The sequence below is a fragment of the Anabrus simplex genome, chromosome 6 (genome assembly GCF_040414725.1).
Source record: "Anabrus simplex isolate iqAnaSimp1 chromosome 6, ASM4041472v1, whole genome shotgun sequence".
Classification (NCBI taxonomy): domain Eukaryota; kingdom Metazoa; phylum Arthropoda; class Insecta; order Orthoptera; family Tettigoniidae; genus Anabrus; species Anabrus simplex.
The window spans coordinates 165,764,963-165,789,023 of record NC_090270.1 but is presented as its reverse complement, the minus strand read 5'-3'; the positions used below and the strand labels follow the sequence as shown (position 1 = coordinate 165,789,023).

At 36.5% G+C, this 24,061-nt stretch overlaps 1 protein-coding gene across 1 annotated transcript in view; it reads left to right on the top strand.

Annotated features, from left to right (window-relative positions):
* LOC136875916 (trichohyalin) overlaps positions 1 to 24,061 on the top strand; it is a 292,525-nt gene that overhangs the window by 202,892 nt on the left and 65,572 nt on the right. Inside the window, exons 11-12 of the mRNA XM_067149535.2 lie at positions 4,812 to 4,854; positions 6,299 to 6,345. Coding sequence (XP_067005636.2) covers positions 4,812 to 4,854; positions 6,299 to 6,345 — 90 coding nt within the window. The remainder of the gene's footprint in view (positions 1 to 4,811; positions 4,855 to 6,298; positions 6,346 to 24,061) is intronic.

Sequence of the window (24,061 nt, the reverse complement as noted above, 5' to 3'; positions counted from 1 at the left end):
AATACCACAATTTAACCAATTTATCTCGAACAGAGTACTCCAGCAACTGAAGAGTTTCAAGTAGCTGCTTTGCAATGCTAGTTCTGAAGACAGCGTAGCTCATCTTATTGCTAGCAGTGAGGCCATACATTGTTTTTATATACCTTGTATTCCTCCCCAGATTTATTGAAAAGGCTGCATGACAAGAATACAAATGTAACTGAAACTGACAGAACTGAAAAACATGCCTCATGATATCAGTAAAACTAAACTCAAACGTGGAGAGTATTAGACATGGGCTGCCAACAGTATATTATGTGAGTGGAAAGATAACAAGGATGTTTGCTTTCTCACCACTAAACACAAATCAGCTGACATGACAGGGACAGGCAAACTCAGGTAAAAGTGAGGACAAACCCCTAGGGAGGAAGTGATAAAGCCCAAGCGTGGCCTTGAATACCAGAAGGAAATGGCTGGGGTTGACCTTCAGGATCAGGTGACAGCTCTGTTCCCTGTCATGCAATGCACAGTAAAATGATATGGAAAAATATTCTTTTACCTCCTAGATATATGCATTTTCAATTTCTTCACTGTGTATCACAATATGTTTAAAAAGCACAAAATAAACAAAAACATTTATTTTATAAATAGGCTTACTTTTCACACTCCATGACCATGGCAGATAGCATGCCTGCTCTATATGGCAGTTGACAATGCTGTTCGTGTGTTGTTTTCGACCAAGTAGATCCTTCAAAAGAAACACATTATGAATTAAAAATTACCGGTATATTGGAAGTTTGTTAAATGGAATATTAGTTGTGGGAATGTAATAGTGATGTAATAAGCATGGTGGGGTCAATATGTAATCCAACTGGTCTGCCGGCTTTTGCCGCTGACAGAGTGAAAAAAAAAAAGAAAGAGGAAAATACATCCCAAGCAGATTAGAACCAGCCACCTTCCCCCTGTGAACATGAGCTACAGCATTTCACAAACAGGCATGCTTAACACACTTGTTAGTCTGCCTGCTACCTTCCACCTTGCTTTTATTTAAGGCTGTTTACCGGAAATGTGCTATCTAATCGTTTCTCACATTTGTTGATACTTCAGTCATTACATGTACTTCGTGCTTGAAGAGCATGAGATAATTGCAAGGCTTGTATGGCACATTAAATTGGAGTGGGTACAGAGAGTGAGAGGGTTTTTTACTTCACATGAAATTTATCTTTTAAACTGTTGATTTATTAAACAAAGTCAAGATTATATCACCTCAGTACAGTTGGAGATTTGTTAGGCACAATGTGCTTCCGTCCTGCTGCTGGTGATATCCCACGTCGAACTGCTGCTCCTCCCATCCTCACCATGGAACAGCTCTCGGCACCATGAAACCACATACCAATCCCTCAAGGGCTGCTCTGGACGGTCTTGAAGTTCTGAAAGTTCCAAATGTTTTGGAAGATCTCAGAGTTCAAGTTGCAGGTTTCACTCATGTGGAATAATGGAGCAAACACATGTACAAGTTCCATGGACTTGTAGGATGGACGAGCAAGGAGGTGTAATTTATAATTGATTTTCACTGTTTCCATGAAGGGATTAAAGAAATGCCGATATTTCGCATTGAATGTTAATGGAGTCAAAACGAGACAACTCTTCAAAGTGAACTGCTCTAGTTTCTGACTTGAGACAAAAAACAAGATTTTTGCAGCCGAATGTTAATGGAATCAAATATGCACACTTCCTAACATCACTTGCATTTGTGAGATTAAGCATATAAAAAAACAAAGGTTAAATGTTTGGAGAATTGAGGACGCAAATGCTCGTCGGGTCCTCCAGGATTTCAAGATCACTTTGATTCTGTTTACAGTTACTTAGAGAGTTTTTCATTAAAATGAACACTGCTAGATGCCATAGGAATGTTACTTACACTGAATTAAATGACAATCATTGAACGGAGTGTTAAAAGTAAAATGCCTAACATGTGAAATTAGTCCCGTTCACACACACCTTTACATTTATATATGATAGAATGCAAACTGTTGAGTGAAATTAGTCCTGTTCATTCGGAAGATTGTGTTCAAAGACGTGGAATGATATTGTTGACTCTATTTCTGAATAGTGAAAAAAATGTTCTGTTCACACAATGTCCTAAGTCAACAACTAATGTGAAATTATTTCACATGAAGACTAGCACTGTCAAGTTAAGAAAGTTACTCGTATTTCATAGTTTTATTTGCTGAAAACTGTAAGCATCGATGCACAGTTTATGAATGTAAGAATTGTAAGTTCTGATACACAAGATTGTAGTAAATTGAAAATGTTCAAAGTATCACACTCGTTAACTACACAGTTAAGTGCGTACACAGAGAATTATTAAGTATGTGCTCTCACCATTATTTTTGCAGAGTATTGAAGACTTCTACTGTATAACTTTGACGTATCGTAGCACTGAAAACCACCAGCAGTCAACCGTCCAAGTTCGACTGTGGAACAAGACTAATTTGTGTCCCATTCTCGTGTCTCTTTTATACTGGAGTTCAAGACGCGACTGTTTCATATTTCCTTTAATAATTTCTTTAATCTGTGGAGGATGTTATTGAAACTTGGAGATATTAATAATGTTAAAGTGAGGTGTACGGTACTGGTTTTCCTATTCTTGTATGATCATTATTGTGGGAGGCATACCAGCTAGAAGGAATGGAACATTCTCTGGATTATATGACGTAGCCTGGCTGAGTGGAGCCGGATGCTACGTCACTTGCCACATGTTAGCTGCAGCTGGCTGCCCGCTAACGCGTGTGGTGCGTTTCGAAGTTTAAAAATACTATGTGAAATGATTACAGGACCAGCATTCCTGTTTTAGTGAGTAATGTTTCATTACCCCTGAGTATCTGACAAGGAATCACATTATCATGGTTGCATGTGAAATTGCTCTTCACTGTACAGTTTTTCAGCATGCTCACTTTCTGTGTCAGCAAGTGTACCTGTGCTTAAATTTTTTAAACCAATTATATTTCTTGTCATTTTAATGTGCCATTTTTAACAAGGGTTGGGGCAAAAGATATGGCAACTATTTTTTTCTCTTGAAGATACCAGTCCAGTTGGAAAATGTGACATATACAGATGAAAGGACAGGCTGTTAACTACATGTGTGGACAATGAATAGCACTGAAATATCGTAACACACTAATTTATTACGGTAGTATACAGGGAAATATGGCCTTCCCTGTGCAAAAGAATGACAGCACAGTACACATAAAGTTGACATGACAAACATGGGCGTAAAGACCCTCAAAGTAGTCCCCTGCTACTGACACCACACACTGCCAACGATGTGGGAGCTGCTGAATTCCATCTGCCTCAGCATTTGCCACACCATTTTGCCGCATCAGGTATGAATCGGGTCACCTGTTGGCGCACACCATTAGCAATGTCCTCTCGTGTTGCAAACCGCCTACCACGTAGTGGTTCCTTAATCTTTCGAATGAGATCAAAGTCACGGGGCGAAATGTTGGGAGAGTATGGTGGGTGCTCCAATTCTTCCCATCCCCAACATTGCAATAGCTGCCCTACATACTCTGTTTTATGTGGTTTTGCATTGTCGTGCAGGATTATTGCACTGTCCAAAAGATCCGGACGTTCGTCTCGAATGCCACGTCATACCAGTCGCACCAGGAAGTCCCTGTAGTACTGTGCGGTCACCGTTCTGCCATGTGGAACAAAGTGGCAAACAATGACACCCCTGACATCATATCCGACGATCACCATCAATTTGACTAGGGAAGAATTCTGACAGACCTTTTGCCTCCTTGGTGATCCAGCATTTCGTCTCTCTGCGGACTGACGTTTCAGGTCTGGTTCATATGCCCTGGCCCAAAATTCATTGATGGCGATTATTCGTAACAAGAATTGATCACCGTCCTGTTGCCAGCACGCAAGATGGTCAGAGCATATTGCATAGCGCACCCACCTTTGAACTTCCGTCAGTGCATGCGGTACCAACCGCGATGCGATTTTGCGCAGTAGCAGCTCATTACGCAATATCCTGTGGACGGTGCGTTTCTCGATGCCACTTGCTCTCTCTAACTCCAGTAGCGTCCATTGTCTGTCTTCATCCAGAAGCTGCTTGCTGACGGCACATGCCACGTCGGTCCGCACACTGACAGGTCGTCCCGAACGTTGCTTATCACTGGTTGACACACGACCTTGTTGAAACTTTCCTACCCACCGTGCTACTGTACGGTATGGTAAGGCATTATTCTCAAGGGCGTCCACTAATTCACTGTGACATTCCATTGCATTTCTCCCTCGGAGAACGGCTATTTTGATGTAAGCACGCTGCTCAACACGGGTTACTTCCATCTCGCACGACACTTGCCAACTGACTGATTTCACAGCCCTCGCTGCGCTACTACCAGCTATCACAGAGCCATCTGTTGTTCTGCATACACACTATGCCTGCAGAACTTCCACACGACACACATACATTTGTGATCCGTTCACATATCTGCAAGAAAAAAAAGAATAGTTGCCATGACTTTTGCCCCAATCCTCAAATTTGCTTGATTATTGACATGGGATATTAGAAAGAGAGATCACACATTAAAGATCTGTAGAAAGTACAAGTTTATGAAAATTCATGTTAACTTAATCGATTCCTCTAAGAATAATCTTCTGTCACAATCTTTGTCAGTGTTCTTATAAATCAGGTTTCATTGTTAAGAAGAAGTGTAGTATTATTTGAATGATCATGAACACTTCAGTGCATTCTGCATGTAATTCCCTGTATGTTATTTAAAAACTAAATATTTTCTTTTCTATGTTTCTTATATTGCTAGATGCTGGTCAGTTACGTGCACCATCTCCAGAACCTCTGATGCTGTAAGTTCACACTCTGTTTCTGCTATTGGTATTGAATCTTATATTGGTCAGAATGTGAGAAGTTTTCAAGATATTACACATTTTTTGTTCTTAATTTAAATTTATCAGCATGTTTTTTTTTTTTTTTTGTTTTTTTTTTTTTTTTTAAGAACTAATAGATCAGTCAGGGATCTATTGGTCATTAATCGACAATAATTTGAAACTAATGTGGCGATAACATTATTATTCTTAAAAGTAATAGTTAGTTGTTTATTTAGTTTTAATATTAGTAATCTGTTGTTCATAATGATAATCTTCTTTTTCAATCCTAGTTCTTCTATATTCATTTGTTCTCAGCCTATAGTGAGCTCATTTCTGTTTCCTAATTTTATGAGGATCTGGGCATTAATTGTTGGGGGATATCTTGGTACATCTTCAATTACCAAACCTCTTGAAGTGGATAAAAAATGTTGTCCTTCTACAGATAAACTGGCATTGTTCTGGGCAAACGCATTTCATTTGACTGATGTCAGAAACCACTTGCAGTACTCCACATGTGTTGTAGGATTAGCTGGTTTTAAATTGTGAACACACGTACATTTGTAGAGTGTGCTGTATATGCAGAAGTCGCTGAAACCCCAGCTTGCTGTGTTAATTTTGGTTGTGATTTTCATGGCGAACATTGAAGTTTCATGCTAATCCTGTCTAATTTTCCTTCTGTTAACACTATATGTTTTTGCATGTGTTCCTGGTTCAGCACTGAACCAGCAGTTTCAAACTTATTCACAAGATCGTGAGCTGAAGTTCTGAAGGACAGGAGGTGAGCTAGACAGTCAGGTGGGCTGCAGGTGTGGGAGAAGCTAGCCAACCAGTCGGCTGGCCGGCCTATGATCTTAAATATTCTAACATACTGTATATAAAACAGAGAAAAATTTGGGTAAACCTTATTTTCTAGTGAAAAACCAGGCTGTATAATTTTTTTAGGAAGTATTGTCTGTCACATTGCTAGGAATCCATACCCTATTGTAATTTTTTCCATCACTATCACAGAGGTTCTGTATAATATTCATCGTTGTGTGATTTTGAGGTAGAATAGTTAAATTTGAAATTAATAACATAGGGATGTGTAAGGTAAGAGAAAGCCAAATAAACAAGATAAACACGGAAAAGGGAAGGGCAAAGGAATAAAGGTTAATACAGGTGGTAACAGATTAGGGACTCAGGGCAATCCCAAAAGGATGATATAAGTAATAGAAAGGGAATAAACCTATGACAAAATCGTACATGTTAAGATAGGAACAAGGACAGGACCACACATTAGGGTAAGCACAATTACAGAATAAATGTAATGTAGAAGTGATTTTAGTTATTATGGAAGGTGATATTTTATTACTAGTATTTATTATGTGAAGTACAAGGTTACTGTGAAAATTATTTCTGATTTTTTTCTTTTTCTTTCTTTCAGACATTCTCCAGACCTTTTAGTTCGAGAATATCAACCTAAAGATTTCGGTATGTATGTTAGCAAACTACCTATTATGTGAAACTGAGATTGAACTGAGCACTTCATTGCCTGAAAACATGAGTTATGAATCTGAGAGCCACATTTGCATACAGTTAATATTATTGAACTGTCTATTCTAATTTATCATTTTCCATACAATCGAGCTTATTAAGAAGTAGGGGGTGGTAATTATCATGTATATTGTTTAATAAATTAACAGAACACATTACTTTTATAGTCTAAAAGAACAAAGACAAATGTAAATCTGGATCTTTTTTGCTAGCATGTCACACTAACATAATCAAGGATTTTGGCAATACAAAAATGGAAAAGGGATAGGACTGGAAAGATAGTGCCTGTACAACTGCAGACAACCACAGTAGTTCCTGACATGAAAATGGGAAACCATGGAACACCATCTTTAAGACAATCGATGATGGGGTTCAAACCCATGATCTCCTGAATGCAGGTTCACAACTCCGGTCTGAATGTCATGTACAACTCGCTCCGTCATATTCAAAGTAATTGAAGAACAAATATAAACTCTACATATTCACATAAAGCTGTCTTCATAGGGTATCTTTCTCTCCTTAATCTTCGTTGCCTTAGCTTTTGCTCACAGGTGCGGTGTCCGCTCTTCAGATCAACATGCGCCATTATACATGACTTTGCACGATGTTCAATTTGAGCTAAATTGTTTTCATGTTTGTAGCTAACGTATCTTTCCACCATTGTTTTGGCTGTTTTTTTTTTTTGCTCATGATGGTGAAGTTATAGGCATTGTGAGCAATGGTACCTATTGCTACTCTCAGGACAAGACTGTACCATCTCAGGTACTCCCGAATTTTCTCTTGTACAGGAACAACTTCCATCCTCTGCCCGATTGTATTTTAGTAATTATTGGTTATCTCCAAGTAACCACTATAACATGCACATGGTATGAAGAGAACTCTTGAACCTGTGATGACTGGGCAAGTCTCAGCAGCATATTCGATTTCAAGTGGACTTGCACAATTCTCCCTTGACACTTATCCATCAAAGTCATGCTGCATTCGCTCTTCCATGCACTTTCTGGATGTTACCACTACTGCTCTCTGCAGGTGGGATCCTAGATCAGTTATTTTTCACTAGGCCTTCACTGTTGACCTTGATGCTGAATGTGCTTGGGTTAGCTTCCAAATATTAATTCTTCTTGACATTTTTTGATAGTTGCTTTACATTGCACCGACACAGATAGGTCTTATGGTGACTTTCTGGACATTTAGGTGCAGGCTGAATTGGCTTCAGTGGTCACTCCATCTACATTAATCCTTCCCTGCATTTCCTCTTTGATGGTGGCTGCAATGTCCAAGGAATATGCTCATGAAGATCATGTGAAACAGAGGCCAGCAGCACACCTCAGCCTTCTACTAGTGTTCTCATAAAGCATCCAGATCTAGTCAGTGAGCAACTCTGGTAACATGTACCATATCAGATGATGTAGAACATGAACAAATGCTTTTTCCATGTCAAGAAATAAAAGATGTAATGGTTTATTCCTTTCTCAGTGTTTTTCTAGAAGTATGCATGCTGCAAAAATTTCATCAAGATACTGACTCTTTAGGGAAGGAACACCATGATTCTGCTTTACCAGTGATTAGTACCTTTATCAGGGGCTGGTGACCTCGTTTTTTGACCCTTTTGGATAACAAGCATCATCTCAGAAAATAAGGCATTGTGTGTGAATTGGATTTACTGATAGTTTTGGAAAAGGGAACAGAAACTGAAAACAGTATTAGTAAAAAAGGGGAAGTTAGTGACTATCTACAACACCAAGAGAGATGCTGGGCAATGAGAGCATCATATCCCGATGCCGGGTTATTAGAGAAGATCACAAATTATTATTCTAGTAACTGTACTGTTACTACTGTACTACATAAGTATTATTTTTCCATAAAATCACTTTAAGTTATAATGCCAACCTAAACAATTATTCATATTACCTGGAGTGCAAATATCCAGTGTATATTATAAAGAATGATAGTATTTGTTCCGGTATATTTTATAATTTTTCCAGTATATGGTTCAGAATTCCAGTATGTCCAATATCTATATTAAATTCCAGTATGATTCAAGTACTTCTAGTATTTCCAGTATCAGTAGACAGTAGACACCCTCAAAGATAAAAATGAAGCTTATTCCAAGATCCACCGAGAGATTTCAGGAAAGAAAGATCAATAGGTTTGATATGGAAAAATTAAGGACTCAAAGAGAATTCAGTCAGAAACTTGAATCACTTGAGCCACAGAATTGGGAACAACTCAAGGAAGCCATAGTTGAAATGGCAAAAAAAAAAAGAAATAATAAAAAAATAAAAAAAAATAAATCCCAGCAAGGAAGCATCCTTGATGGATTAATGAATGCGACTATGCCATAAACCAAAGGTGACTTTCCTGGCTTCGATGGAACAAACGGAAGAAAGTAGGTTGTCAAAACCATACACAGGGTAAAACGAGCATTCCACAAAAATCATTTGACACAGATAGACCAAGATTTCAAAAAGAACAAGACTCGCAAGTTCTACAAAACCTTCAAGCAAAATTTCAGTAAATACACACCACCCAATGTTCACTTCAGGAATTCCGAAATAAAAGTCACTTACAGTGACAAAGACAACTCTATGATCCTGGCAAAATGCTTTTAGCCCTTCCTCAACTGTGAGGATCCAACATCAAAATTTTTCTTTGATGAAGAAAATTTACCCGTTAATCCAGACTCAAGTCCACCAACCAGAGAAGAAATCAGGCAGATCATTCAATCACTTAAGAACAATAAAGCACCAGGTGAGAACTTAATAGTTGCCGAACTTTAGAAGTATGCAAGTGATAAAGCAGTTGACAAGCTTATGGATATCATCTGGGAGATTTGGGAAATAGAGAAACTGCCAAATGACTGGACATCGACCCCGATTCAACCCCTGCAAAAGAAAGGTGACAAAGCGGACGTAAACAACTATCGTGGCATATTACTTCTCTCTATAACATACAAGATTCTCATGACAGCACTTCAGATGAGAGCTTAAACACAGCTGGATCAGCAACTGGGAGAATACCAAGGAGAGTTTAGGAAAGAGTGATCTTGTGTTGAGCAAATCATGAATCTAAAATCAATTCTATCATACATGAAACTGAGAAGTAAGAAATTCGTAGTGACCTTCATTAACTTCAAGAAGGCTTACGACTCATCACTGGATCAAAGTACTCTGATCCAGTTTCTAAAAGAATTGGGTTTAGATAATAAGACAAGAACAATCATTCAGAAAACCCTGCTGGACACAACCTCCAAAGTGAAATTCGAGGCAGGGATTTCTGAGTCCTTCGAAATATGGACAGGGGTAAGGCAGGGTGAATGGGCTCTCACCTCTGCTAATCACCTGTGTTCTCGAGAAAATTATTCACGAGTGGCATAAAGAATTGTGTAAGGAAGGTGTAGAGAATGGGGTCAGACTAGGTTGTAAGAACAAGGACCTGACAGTTGACTGTTCAGCCTTCACAGATGACATTGCAATTCTCTATAATTCTCTTGACATGGCCACACAACTAACCAGTCAACTACAGATGCAAGCAGCAAAGGTAGGGCTTCAGATTTCATTTGAGAAAACACAGTTCATAACGAACATCGAGTCAGCATCCAGATAACTTACGGTGACCAAGAGGAAAATAAAGAAGACAGAGAAATTCAAATACCTGGGTGAATGGATAGAGCCCAACATTCGTGAAATGGAAGCTCTCGTGTTAAAGATCAACAAAATGGAAATGGCTTACCATCTAACCAAAGACAGCTGCAATAAACGATCAGTGTCCTTCAAGGCCAAATTCAGGCACTACTGTACCGTTATTCGACCGGAGGCATTATATGCATTAGAATGCCATGTGATGAATAAGAAAGGTCCAGCAGAACAACTGGAAGCCAAAGGGAAGAAGAATGAAAGATCTTGGGTCCAGGCAAGGAACAGCGTGAGTACAGAAGACGTCACAACGCTGAACTGTATCTACACGTGGAGAAGATAACGGACACCATATGCGAAGGGAGAATCTCTTTCTATGTCCACTTGACACGAACGAGCTCCAGAAGATTGTCCAATTGAATCTGCGCCTACTTTGCGGGGAAGTCAACTATAAGGATCTTCTTTATAAAGGGGGAAAAAGTCCTAGAGAAATAAAATAGAATTGAAACAATGTATTATGCAGAGTGCTAAGGAAGAGACAGAAGAACTGGAGAAAGAGGTGAAAAGACTGAAAAAAATACTATTGTAAAAAAGAGAGAGAGAGAGAGAGAGAGAGAATGTGTGTGCGTGCGTGCGACACTTTTTGAGTATAAGCGATAGTCATTGTGATTTTGTCACAGGTGAACAATATAGTGGAAGTGGGAAGTGTTTTTGAAGACTTTATTTGTAAAGTATGATATAATGTTTTATTTTTAATTACCTAACCTGTACTGTGTAATATTTGTAACATATGTATTTGTAAATAGTAGATTTATATTCTGTACTTACTGGAAGTATCTTCAAAATTGTTGAACAGGGTGTGTGCCTTTTGTGGGTTATGTTTTCTAGAAGGAATTTTCTAACTATTCTGGAAATGGAAGATTCACGAACGTGTGTATTCGAGAATGTTAGTTAAAGTTCGCGACGGGAGTAGGAATTGTAATTGGTGAAACTAGGAGGGGATGGGCGGACTCGTGCATTCTGATTGGCTACTCCAAGGCCATGGTTTTCTATATATAGTGAGCGAGGCAGCGTTCGTGATAATTCGATCTTGTCTTGGCCTGATCTGCCTTTAGTCTGTGTTGGTCTGCGTCGTGTACGACGCCTCGCTTCCGGGATGGCGCACCTTCGGGTAAGCACTCTTACTTTCCGTTCCGGTTAAAATTTCCGTAATGTTCGATTGCTATTTCGTATAGGAGTCTGCCCTAGCCTAACCTAGATTCGCCAAATTAATTATTTACAACGCCTTAGCTTTTCTGCTGGGGTTTCCTGTTTGTTCTCGAGGCATTCCCATTTCTTATCTCACTAAATATGTAGATTGTAATTTAATTCATTTACCTTGGGGTTTGCCTCTGGTAGTTCAGTATCACTTGATGTACGCTAGAGTTTAGGAGAGTACATTCACTTCATTGTAAATTGTAATTGTGTTTACGTTGCCTTTAACCTACTAACTTGCATTGTACTACTGGATTTGTAACTAGTTGTATAGTTGGTTTGAAGTTTGAAACTCGTAGTGAAGCCCATTATCAAAGAACCTTTAAGATATGTGTATCATGGAGCGTATAGTTCGTAAGTTGTAAGTTGGTGGATTTTGTTCGGAAAGCATTTGTAAAATTTCACTTGTAAATAATATTTTTCAAATTTAAGGATCACGGCGATTTATTTCGGAATCTGCAATCTAAGCCATGTCCATGCCCTCGGTAGGTTGCATTTGGTAGCAGAGCGTGCTTATGATCCACGGACCTCTGGGTTATGGGCCCAGCACGCTTCCACTAATGCAACCTTTACTACGGTGGTTACACAAAACAAGTACTAAACACAATAAAGGAGGGAAGTAAGAGCAACTACACACTATCAGAAAACACTATACACTGAGAGAAACATCAGCTGGACTACGCGGATCTCAGCCATCAACAACATAATGCGAAATATCAGTAGGGCCAACTAGTGGATAATAAACCAGGGAAGTGGAAACAGGCAGGACCTACTGAGGGCATGGACATGGCTTAAATTGCAGATTCCGAAATAAATCGCCGTGATCCTTAAATTTGAAAAATATTATTTACAAGTGAAATTTTACAAATGCTCTCCGAACAAAATCCACCAACTAACAACTTACGAACTATACGCTCCATGATACACATATCTTAAAGGTTCTTTGATAATGGGCTTCACTACGAGTTTCAAACTTCAAACCAACTATACAACTAGTTACAAATCCAGTAGTACAATGCAAGTTAGTAGGTTAAAGGCAACGTAAAAACAATTACAATTTACAGTGAAGTGAATGTACTCTCCTAAACTCTAGCATACATCAAGTGATACTGAACTACCAGAGGCAAACCCCAAGGTAAATGAATTAAATTACAATCTACATATTTAGTGAAATAAGAAATGGGAATGCTTCGAGAACAAACAGGGAACTCCAGCAGAAAAGCTAAGGCATCGTAAATAATTAATTTGGCGAATCTAGGTTAGGCTAGGGCTGACTCCTATACGAAATAGCAATTGAACATTACGGAAATTTTAACCGGAACGGAAAGTAAGAGTGCTTACCCGAAGGTGCGCCACCCCGGAAGTGAGGCGTTGCACACGACGCAGACCAACACAGACTAAAGGCAGATCAGGCCAAGACAAGATCGAATTATCACGAACGCTGCCTCGCTCACTATATATAGAAAACCCTGGCCTTGGAGTAGCCAATCAGAATGCATGAGTCCGCCCATCCCTTCCTAGGTTCACCAATTACAATTCCTACTCCCGTCGCGAACTTTAACTAACATTCTCGAATACACACGTTCGCGAATCTTCCATTTCCAGAATAGTTAGAAAATTCCTTCTAGAAAACATAACCCACAAAAGGCACACACCCTGTTCAACAATTTTCTAGATACTTCCAGTAAGTACAGAATAGAAATCTACTATTTACAAATACATATGTTACAAATATTACACAGTACAGGTTAGGTAATTAAAAATAAAACATTATATCATACTTTACAAATAAAGTCTTCAAAAACACTTCCCACTTCCACTATATTGTTCACCTGTGACAGATTTAATAATTAAATACATATGATAATAATTCACAAATTTGTTATAAAATGTATAAACTATACAGCATAGCACACAACATTTTGTACATTACGTATTTTATAATGCATACAAACTACTGCATATAGAGTAACATATTTTTTCTTTTTGTGATGCATATAAAAGTGATTGATTTCATATATGTGTCTTTCTTGTGACTCATTATCTAGAACAAGTTTTTATTTAGAATAAGCCTGGTAGAGAATATATTCAAGAACAGTTTACTTCCACAGTGTGCGTTATGTGATACTCTTTCTTTGGCTGTGTTTATTGGATGTAAGTCTCAATCTCTACATACTGCTTGCTCTGTCCTGCGAGAATTGCGTTTACAGCGACATTGCAGATGGCAGCACTTACCGCACCCAGAACATATGTTAGTTGAATGAATGAGAGTTCGTCCGTAAGATCAATATAAAATAAGAAATAATCCTTAACATGCTACTACTAATTGAGAAAATAATGCACGTAAACATTTCACTTTTGAGCCTGATTTAAGATATAGAGGCATAAAATATATATTAAAAAATCTTACCATTTACAGTAGGTATATAAGCATCACCCCACTAGAAGTAAGGAGCAGAAATAATGAACTTATTTTGAATGTCTGTTCACAACAAAAAACAACAGTGTATTCGCGAGAGCAGGATTTTTCCAATATAGGCCTATATGCCGTTAACACCCTCAGCACTGAACACGCCTATGAACTTATCCCTGGTTCGGTCGCAGAGGAACGTTTCTTTAGTAGTCATTTCATCGGCAATCACTGTTAATTCTCTCTGTCGGTTGGAGAGTTTTACATTGAGATTTATGTCCTTCCTTCAATAATTGGGAAATTCCGACGCCACACTCAGTATTTCCCATTGTACAGTACCTGTACAGAGTACTTCGCGATGGAGCTAACACTCGTAACCTTTTGGGGATACTCTTCTCCACGCCACACAGTACCTTATATTTTTTTCTGACCACGCGGGTATTGTCTTGCAAAAATTATTGATTTGATCGAAAAGATAAAGAGTCTTTTGATCATTATCTTTAGCTGCTTCCTTTATTCCCTTCAGATCATCAATTTCTGGATTGTCTTCAAATTTCCTCTGGAGTCTCAGAATTCCCAATCAGAGCTTCTGATGTATGATCTTCTGATGAATGTTGTCATTATTACTCGTTGGGATATCGGCTTGAAGTGAGACGACATTGTTCACATGGATTTCCTGCTCAATATCCAATGTATTTCCTGTGGTTGAAGAGCTTATTCCCTCAAGGATTTGTTCCAAAGAAATCGCTATCTGGTCTTTCGTGGAGCAATTTTTCTGGTTTGAAGGTAATAGGGATAATTCGGAAACTGGCTTGGTACAACATCCGGCTTCAGTATCTTTCTCTTACAGTTTTTTCGGCAATCCCCATCACTAAAGTGCAGGCTACAAACACGAGAACAAATTGATAGAATTCATTCACTACTCTTGTTTGGTCCTTGCCTTATACGCGTTAAGCCATTTTCTCCGAAGTTCTTTACTTGAGGAAATTTCATGAAACCTCACACCTGAAGAATTTGGATCCCTTTGCTTTGATTTACAGAGAGGAACACAACATTCACCATTTTAGATCCAGAAACACACACACATAAATATTCGAAGTAAACGCGTGGGAAATCAAGATCATCGGTGCGGAGATAAGCTGGCAAGCTGGGTGCGTTAGCTGGTGCCCGAAACAGAGGTTTGTGATACTGAGTGCTCACATTAAGTTGTATGTTAACTGCATAGCATAGAGCAGACAGTATATAGAGATTGAGACGATGGTGGTGTTAACGAAGTGATCCAAATAGCCAAAAGTGCATTGTCACTTAAAAGCAGTGATGTTAGCTAAAACTTTTCAAGTATAATTTATGTTTGTGTAATATAGCATTGTAAATTGAAAATGAACTGTTATATAGTATGAAGCTATAAATACAACTTTTTCATTTATATAAAACTGGCAATTTGCAAACTTTTTTGTCTTGTAATTGTTATCGAAACCTCCCAGTACAAGCTGACACAAAAGTTGGTTTATCATTTTTAAATACAATTTAAAACAGACCGATGACACAACCACAACACAGGAAATATTAAATACCCATCAGTTTCAATAATTAATAAAAATATCTTTCAGTTTATTCTTCACTACTGTCTCTGTCGAGAGTCCTAAAAACCTTACTGTAATTAACATTTTCTAATTCACATAACTACTCAAAACAAATTTTCACAATTTCAAAATGACGATGACTTTGTCTTTAGTACCTTTTCGTGATGATCGTTCACCCATAGGTCACAATCAGTATTTGATGATGTTGCAGAGTGTCAGTCAATTGTTTCAGTTTACCGACTTTCAGAAGGGAGTTCACGAATGTTGTGAAGAAGTTGCGGCATTTGTGTCCGATCATGTTTGTAGAAGTCTCCGATACCTCCAAGCATCCAATATAGTTGGTCCGTTATTGAACATTATACATTTTCCAGCTAACTCATTCCTGGTTGCCAGCATTTTGCCCCATTGTGCTAAATTGGGCTCATCCACACAATCAATACTGATCTGCATTTAGGGCAGTCGCCCAGGTGGCAGATTCCCTATCTGTTGTTTTCCTAGCCTTTTCCTAAATTATTTCAAAGAAATTGGAAATTTATTGAACGTCTCCCTTGGTAAGTTATTCCAATCCCTAACTCCCCTTCCCATAAATGAATATTCGCCCCAGTTTGTCCTCTTCAATTCCAACTTTATCTTCATATTGTGATCATTCCTACTTTTATAAACACCACTCAAACTTATTCATCTACTAATGTCATTCCACGCTACCTCTCCGCTGACAACTCGGAACATACCACTTATTGCAAGGGACTAATCTCATGTTTTAATCCGTATGGAAATCTGTTGATATACAATAATAAAGTTTTTTATTATGAATCCACCTGTTCAATACATTATAATGTTGTTACATTTAAAATAACTTCATTAGTTAAAAAGTTATATATGGGACATGTTTCGCTCCCTTATAGAGCATCATCAGCCAAATCTGAATCTCAAATAATTGTTATTTACGTAAATAAAGACTTAAGAACTATTAGAACATTTTTGACAAACTTAAAACTTATTCTATTAGAAAATCATAAAATATAAAATCTTTGTATACATGGCTTAATTACATGTGCTTAATAGGAAAATACATTAAAATTATGGAAGAGAGAGTACTAAAATATAAAATAAATAATATATATATCATGTCCAAAATCCTAGAAAGACGTGAAGATCAATCTTATGAGCTAAATTTGAGGAATTTCTTAGCAATGAGATCTGGTAAAAAAGTTATTTATCCCTTGTGGATAAGAGTCTATAAAGATTCAAATTTATCGTCAATTTGATGATTGAACTTATAACAGGATAAATGTTGGTCTTCAAGAAATTTAAATGCTTGTTGTCATGTGACCTCGGCGAATGCTGTTGAAAAGATATGTTCTATAGATGTCAATGACCGTTCGTTGAACTAATGGATTTGATAAGGATGATTGAAAGGGACGTAAATCAATGTTTGTATTGAAAGCTGCTGCTTGGTTTATCTTGTTGAATGTCTGTGACAAGAAAAGGAATCTTGTAAGTAATCGGAATTTGTGTTGCTAGTTAAGAGTGTGCTTCTAGAAACTTCACTTACCCCTCCAATTGCTGTTTGTCGGTTTGGTGTTGTCCGAGGTTATGTGGTAACTGTCTGTTCTGTGTCTACTCCTTGTATTGTAAGAGTGAGGTGGTGGGGGTTGAGGGGAGGGAGTAGGGGTAGGACGAGAAATGTTTGTGGGTGTGGTTTTGAAACGGGAATATCTAGTAGGAGCGCAGGGAGGGGTTGAGTTCTTTAATGTTGGATGATTATTAGTTGTTTTGGGAATGAAAACTTTGGCAAAATTACTTTTTTCTAGATTAAGCGTCTTATAAGAGTTTCGGTAATTGTTCGTGTAACGGATTTCTTATTTCAATTTCCTCATTTAAATTTTTTCCTTATTGAAATACTGGTCTAAGTGGATATAAATATTTTCTAATTCTGTCATTAGTTTACCTTTTTCTATCTTCTTTATAATTTTTAGGTCTTTCTCTATGGTTGTAAATTGGTGGCCTGACTCTCTCATGTGAGCACTCATCGCAGAATGTTTGTTGTGCTTTGTAGCATTAACGTGTTCTAAGTATCTTGTGAGAAAGTTACGGCCAGTTTGGCCAACATATGAACATTTACATTCTACACATGTTAATCTATAGATGCCAGAACTTAGATAAGGGTTCTTGTTGGAATTTATACTATTGTGGTTGAAAAAAATGTTTCTGTTTGTATTTTGTGTTTTGAATGCTACATTCACATCTCGTTTTTTGATAGGATTAGTTATTTGAAAAATGGCTGGATTGGTGAATGTAAATGTTGCGAATTTGGACTGCTTAGTTTTTTCGGGAGTAAGATTAGTTACTAACTTTTGTTTTACTTTATTGATGATCCGATTGACTATATCTATTTTATATCCATTAATTGAGGCCAGATCTTTTATAAAATTGAGTTCCTTTTTTAAGTTACTCTCTGAAAGGGGGATTTTGAAAGCTCTATAAACTAAACTGTAAAAAGCCGCCTGTTTATGTGATTTTGGGTGAAGAGAATCATTTTTTATCGTTAGAGGAGCGTATGATGGTTATCTAAATATTTGAAATTCAAAACTATCTCTTATTCGTGTTACATTAATATCTAGGAAGTTTATTGAGTTGTTAGTGTCATCTTCTTTCGTGAATTTTATATTTGGGTCAATATTATTTAAGAAACTTAGGATTTTTTCACTATCATTTTTTTGGCTATCTATTATGACAAAGGTGTTGTCTACATACCTGATCCAAAGGCAAAGTCCATTTTTTTTTGTGTTTATTTTGTTTTGCTCCAAATGATCCATGTATATGTCTGCCAGTATGCTCGACGTGGGGTCTCCCATTGCTAGGCATGTTTGATGGTAAATCTTTTTATTAAATGTGCAGTAATTATTGTTTAATACAAATTTCAATAGGTTTACGAATTCATCTATTTCACACCTACTTAATTTACTGTATGTAAGGAGATTGTGTTTGATGATATTGATGGTTTCTTTAACCGGTATATTTGGATACATGTTGGTTATGTCGAATGAAACCATTTTATGTTGTGGTCGTAAATTGAATTTTCCTAGTTTATTACAAAATTCTATTGAATTTTTGATTGTTGGTTCGTTGTTAAATTTGTAATGTCTTTTGAGGAAATAGTGTATAAATTTGGATGTTTTATACGTGGGACTATTTCTACTGTTTATTATAGGACGTATGGGTATGTTGGGTTTATGTAATTTGGGCAATGCCCTAGCTGTTGGTAACTTTGGATTCATATTTATCATTTTTTGGTGTTCTTGTTCATTAAATAAAAAAGTAGAATTCTTGAGGATAATTTTTAGATTCCGTTGAATCTTATTTATGGGATCCTGGTTTACGACAGTGTAGGTTTTGTCTGAAAAGAATTCTTCTGTTTTTTCAATATAGTCATTTTTATTTAAGAGGACTGTGGTTTCACCTTTGTCTGCTTTGGTAACAACTACATTATTTTTGTTTAGTTTTGTTTTTAGTGTCATTATTTCTGTTATGAGAGTGGGATTAGAACTTTTGTTTATTTCCCATACGAAAGCCGGGAGCTTCTTTTTAACTTCAAATCTGATGTCGTTTTGTATATCTGGTGTTAATTTATTCAAGTTTGATTTAACTTCTGCTACTACATTGATTACGTCTTCTACTTTTTGAGAGTTTGGCCAATTAAATTTTGAACCTTTATCTAATAGGTTCATTTCATTATCAGTGAAGTTTGTGTTTGAGAGATTGATAGTGGTGGGAATGTTTTTAAGGTTAGAATTAGGATTATTTGCTCTATTGTTAGATTTGTTATGATTTGGTTTGTTTTCTTTTAAGAGTGTAAGTGTGTTATCTAGGGTTTTTTGTGTCTTGTCTAAAACGTCTGCAAGTTTCTCTGTTATATGATTTTGGATAGAGTTCCATTCTAAAGGAGATAATTCTTGTGCAATTTCCAAGTGTGTACGATATAATTGCAAGTTCAAAAATGATTTCTTCCTATATAGAGCTTTAATTTCACTTTTTAGCCAGATCTCATTTATTTTGTTTTGAGTATCTGCTACATTTGAATTAGATACGTTTTTTCTTTGTATAGATTTTAAAAACCTAGGTACTAATTTACATTTCAAACATTCTTTCAAGAACCAAATATCTTTGGATATCGTACTGATTTTGATTTTGAGATTCAGGTATCTATTCTTTTTATTTGTATTAGCCTGCTTGGCTATTTCATTGCAAGTGACTAATCTCATGTTTTAATCCGTATGGAAATCTGTTGATATACAATAATAAAGTTTATTATGAATCCACCTGTTCAATACATTATAATGTTGTTACATTTAAAATAACTTCATTAGTTAAAAAGTTATATATGGGACATGTTTCGCTCCCTTATAGAGCATCATCAGCCAAATCCGAATCTCAAATAATTGTTATTTACGTAAATAAAGACTTAAGAACTATTAGAACATTTTTGACAAACTTAAAACTTATTCTATTAGAAAATCATAAAATATAAAATCTTTGTATACATGGCTTAATTACATGTGCTTAATAGGAAAATACATTAAAATTATGGAAGAGAGAGTACTAAAATATAAAATATATAATATATATATGCGCCGTTCCCGGCTCACTGAAAGGACGCATAATATCCAGGCTAGCTTAATTATGATCTTCCAACTAAACGTTTCAACAATTTGGGTGTTGAGTTCCGAATCAGAGAAAGATATACCATGCGGAGCCAAATACGACTTAAATCATCTATAGAAACGACTCTCATATGTTGCTTATTCTAATTCTTATGCTATCAAGATGTTATCACTATCATTTACTTAAATCTAGTTTTCTATACTACAAACACATTGAAAGAATTGTTTAATATTTCTATATTTGTTTATTATAACAATATCTCAAACCAGAATTCGAATATTGGACTATCCTCCATAAAAAAAAAAAAAAAAAAATCTGGTAAAGGAAATTGCATGGTCGACTGTTTATTTGGCCTATTTCGAGGGAACATGGACTTAATTTCATGAATTTACCTATTTCTCCATTCAATATTTAATTATTCATTTCCTGTTTCCTTCTAATTGCGCTATGTCATTCCTTTATTCCACATTTCCACGTTTCAGGATGGAAAGAAGAATCGAAGAAAAAGGCGGTATCGTGCAAAGATATATGTAAACAATGTTTACGGAAAATCTACTGATATTTGGCACATCCAGTGTCCACTACGCACTCTAAAGTAAAGGTTGCTTAACCTCGTCATCATCTGTAATATATCTATTGGTATTCATTACGTTAAGTGCTCAGGTCATGCCTGCCCACAAAATCAGGGACAGAATACAATGTATGGCAAGGTATTAAATTCTGAATAGGCCATCATTAAGCTGAATACTCTTATGCTCCAGCTCATAATCATTAAATTAAACCCATAAGTCCAAAAGAAAATGTGAAATTTCCCTCTTAAGCCCTTAAAGCAATAATTATATTGGAATAAAGCATTTAATTAACGGACTGAAACAAAATCGAATATGTTCGAATGCTTAAATTGATGAAAGCTTTCCTAACATAGGTAACCAAAAATTCATATAAATAATTGAAAACTTACTTGGATGACTAAAGAAAAACTCATCTGCATAGTTACTTACTTATCTGAGTAACAAGAAATAAAATATATTATTGGTCTAGGTAACAAGAAAGAAAATTATTAGTTTGGGTGCACCCTAGCAAAGAAAGAAAAGAAATATTTACAACATGAGTTCCAATAAGCAAAATATAGATTGAGGGTATCTTCTTCATGGTATCCAGGACGCATTTCTGAGACTTATAGCAATATCTCAAGAATTGGAATCTTTCCTACTACATATGAGGTCTGAATTAACTATTAGCTCTCTCTCGGAGCTCATATTCACTTACTGCCACAGAATAATCCTATCCTTCAACATACAAATAAATACCTAAGGATGCTAATCTGGGAGGATAGTTCCCTAATGTTTCCTTACATAATCAAATCACAATATTGAATATTAATGCTTCTTCGTCTCAGACTATTTCATTCTGCATGAATTCCGACAAGTTTCCCTTTCAAATCAATGTAGTTCTCATAAAAGTTCAATCAGAACCCGTAAGACACATATACCATTTAAAGATCCAAATACTCTCGTCATCTTAAGCTAAACATAGGTGCGATATCCTACTTGTTAATGACTACCCTACTATTCTTGTCTGAAGTATGCTATCAAGAGTGGTTCATAGTGTGAAAACTTGATCGTTGAAAATCATTTCTACATTTCCATTTGGTCATCAGTGATGTGATGTCGCCTAAGAAATTACTACGTTCCTCTCGTCTGAGACTAAATTGGTATTAAGAAAATTTTATGACAATACATGTGTTCAGTTCGTCCTCCTAACTGAGATGTTGTTGACACTACCAAGTGAGCGTTCCGACCAACAGATGTCACTCAGATCTTATTTGTATTTCTACATGCTTGCTCGTGAGATAAACAGAACATGAAATTGCTACACGTTCATTTCCTAATTAGCAAAACTCTGCATGAAAACCGTTAAGTACATAGCCACATCACAGTGTTCATCCTCGCGAAGAATTAATAACTATCATTATTCCCAATCGTCAATCACGTATCAACTTCTCTAAAAATATTACTATTATACTTTCAAACCATAATCTGTCTCCTTACTAACACGGGTTCACTTCTTGTCATTGTGGCCCTTATTTTCCTTTAATTAATTAATTACGGTTCACGGATACATTTCCAAATACTATGACCTTCATTCAGTCATAACCACCATTTATCATAAACAGATTTGTCTACCTAGCAAGCATATCCTACTGTTGGTTCCTAATTTGACATTCATTGACGATAACCAATGTGCACACGTATCTATAGCTCTTTTATGTATCATACAACTACTGTCACTTTGACTAACTCAGAATTTCACACTACATGGATCACATTTCGAACGTAGGCTTTTATCACTGAATGACTACCTATCTAAGGATTTGTTATGCACATCTGAAGATTACCTATCCACCTTCATTCTAATTTATTACACCACTCTTGTTGTTTAATCACTTCGCACCGAACAAATTAATAAACCATACTACATTTACGGTTGAATACAAACATTATTATACTGATTTAAAAGTAAAACTTATCTGAATTCAGCAGCTCCAGTCGCCGTCATATGTCCCGCTGACAGGACATATTGAAACGTCGCTACTTATTTCCCTTGGTGGACGGGAATTATTCATATGTTCCTCCTCTGGGCTCAGTCATCTCTGTCGGCCACGTCATCCTGCGGCACCCATTTGGGCAGTCTGGCTTATCATCTCCTTAGAGTTCCATGTTCATCTGTGGTCTAGACGGAGTAGAATGGCATATGAGATTGATTAGCATTTCCATTGAGAATAACTGTGAGAAGCTGTATAATATGAAGATTATTTCCATTTGAAAAAGTTGATTTACTAGTCGAATATTTCCTTAACTTGATGTAATTTTAGAATTTGAAATGATTAATCCTTTTTCTTCACTATATTTCCAGTTACTGTAGGATTCCCTCTGTAACTCTTCACTTCGGTAATATCGTGAAGTACGTCAGCAGGAACTGCAGTGACGTAAGCCTGTTGCCGTTATTTCCTCTCTTCACGTATCTTGAAGATCGCTAAATGGAATTATTAATCTCCAGTTCCATTCGCAATGTAGCTTTTAAAATTCCTCCTTTATCCCGCGGAGCTGATTTCTTGCTGTGCCGTCTTTAAGTTTGGTACAGTTACTTCTGTCTTCAATCCGTATATTTCTTGGTAGCAATCCAATCTCGTTTTTTTTTTTTTATAATTGTTAGTAACAATATTCCCGTTCGATCCTTTTCACTGCCTTCTGGATCTCACTTCTTTTTCTCTCCCACCTGATGTGAGCACTTTTGTCTTCACATGCGGTATGATTCAGATCTTTCGGCGTTAATTATTCCCAGATACATGGGTTCCATCTTTGTTCTACTTACAGTTGTAACTTCTCATGACAGTGAAATGGCACATACATCATGTCCAAAATCCTAGAAAGACGTGAAGATCAATCTTAGGAGCTAAATTTGAGGATTTTCTTAGCAATGAGATCTGGTAAAAAAGAAGATGAAACTAACAACTCAATAAACTTCCTAGATATTAATGTAACACGAATAAGAGATAGTTTTGAATTTCAAATATTTAGAAAACCATCATACGCTCCTCTAACGATAAAAAATGATTCTCTTCACCCAAAATCACATAAACAGGCGGCTTTTTACAGTTTAGTTTATAGAGCTTTTAAAATCCCCCTTTCAGAGAGTAACTTAAAAAAGGAACTCAATTTTATAAAAGATCTGGCCTCAATTAATGGATATAAAATAAATATAGTCAATCGGATCATCAATAAAGTAAAACAAAAGTTAGTAACTAATCTTACTCCCGAAAAAACTAAGCAGTCCAAATTCGCAATATTTACATTCAACAATCCAGCCATTTTTCAAATAACTAATCCTATCAAAAAACGAGATGTGAATGTAGCATTCAAAACACAAAATACAAACAGAGACATTTTTTTCAACCACAATAGTATAAATTCCAAAAAGAACCCTTATCTAAGTTCTGGCATCTATAGATTAACATGTGTAGAATGTAAATGTTCATATGTTGGCCAAACTGGCCGTAACTTTCTCTCAAGATACTTAGAACACGTTAATGCTACAAAGCACAA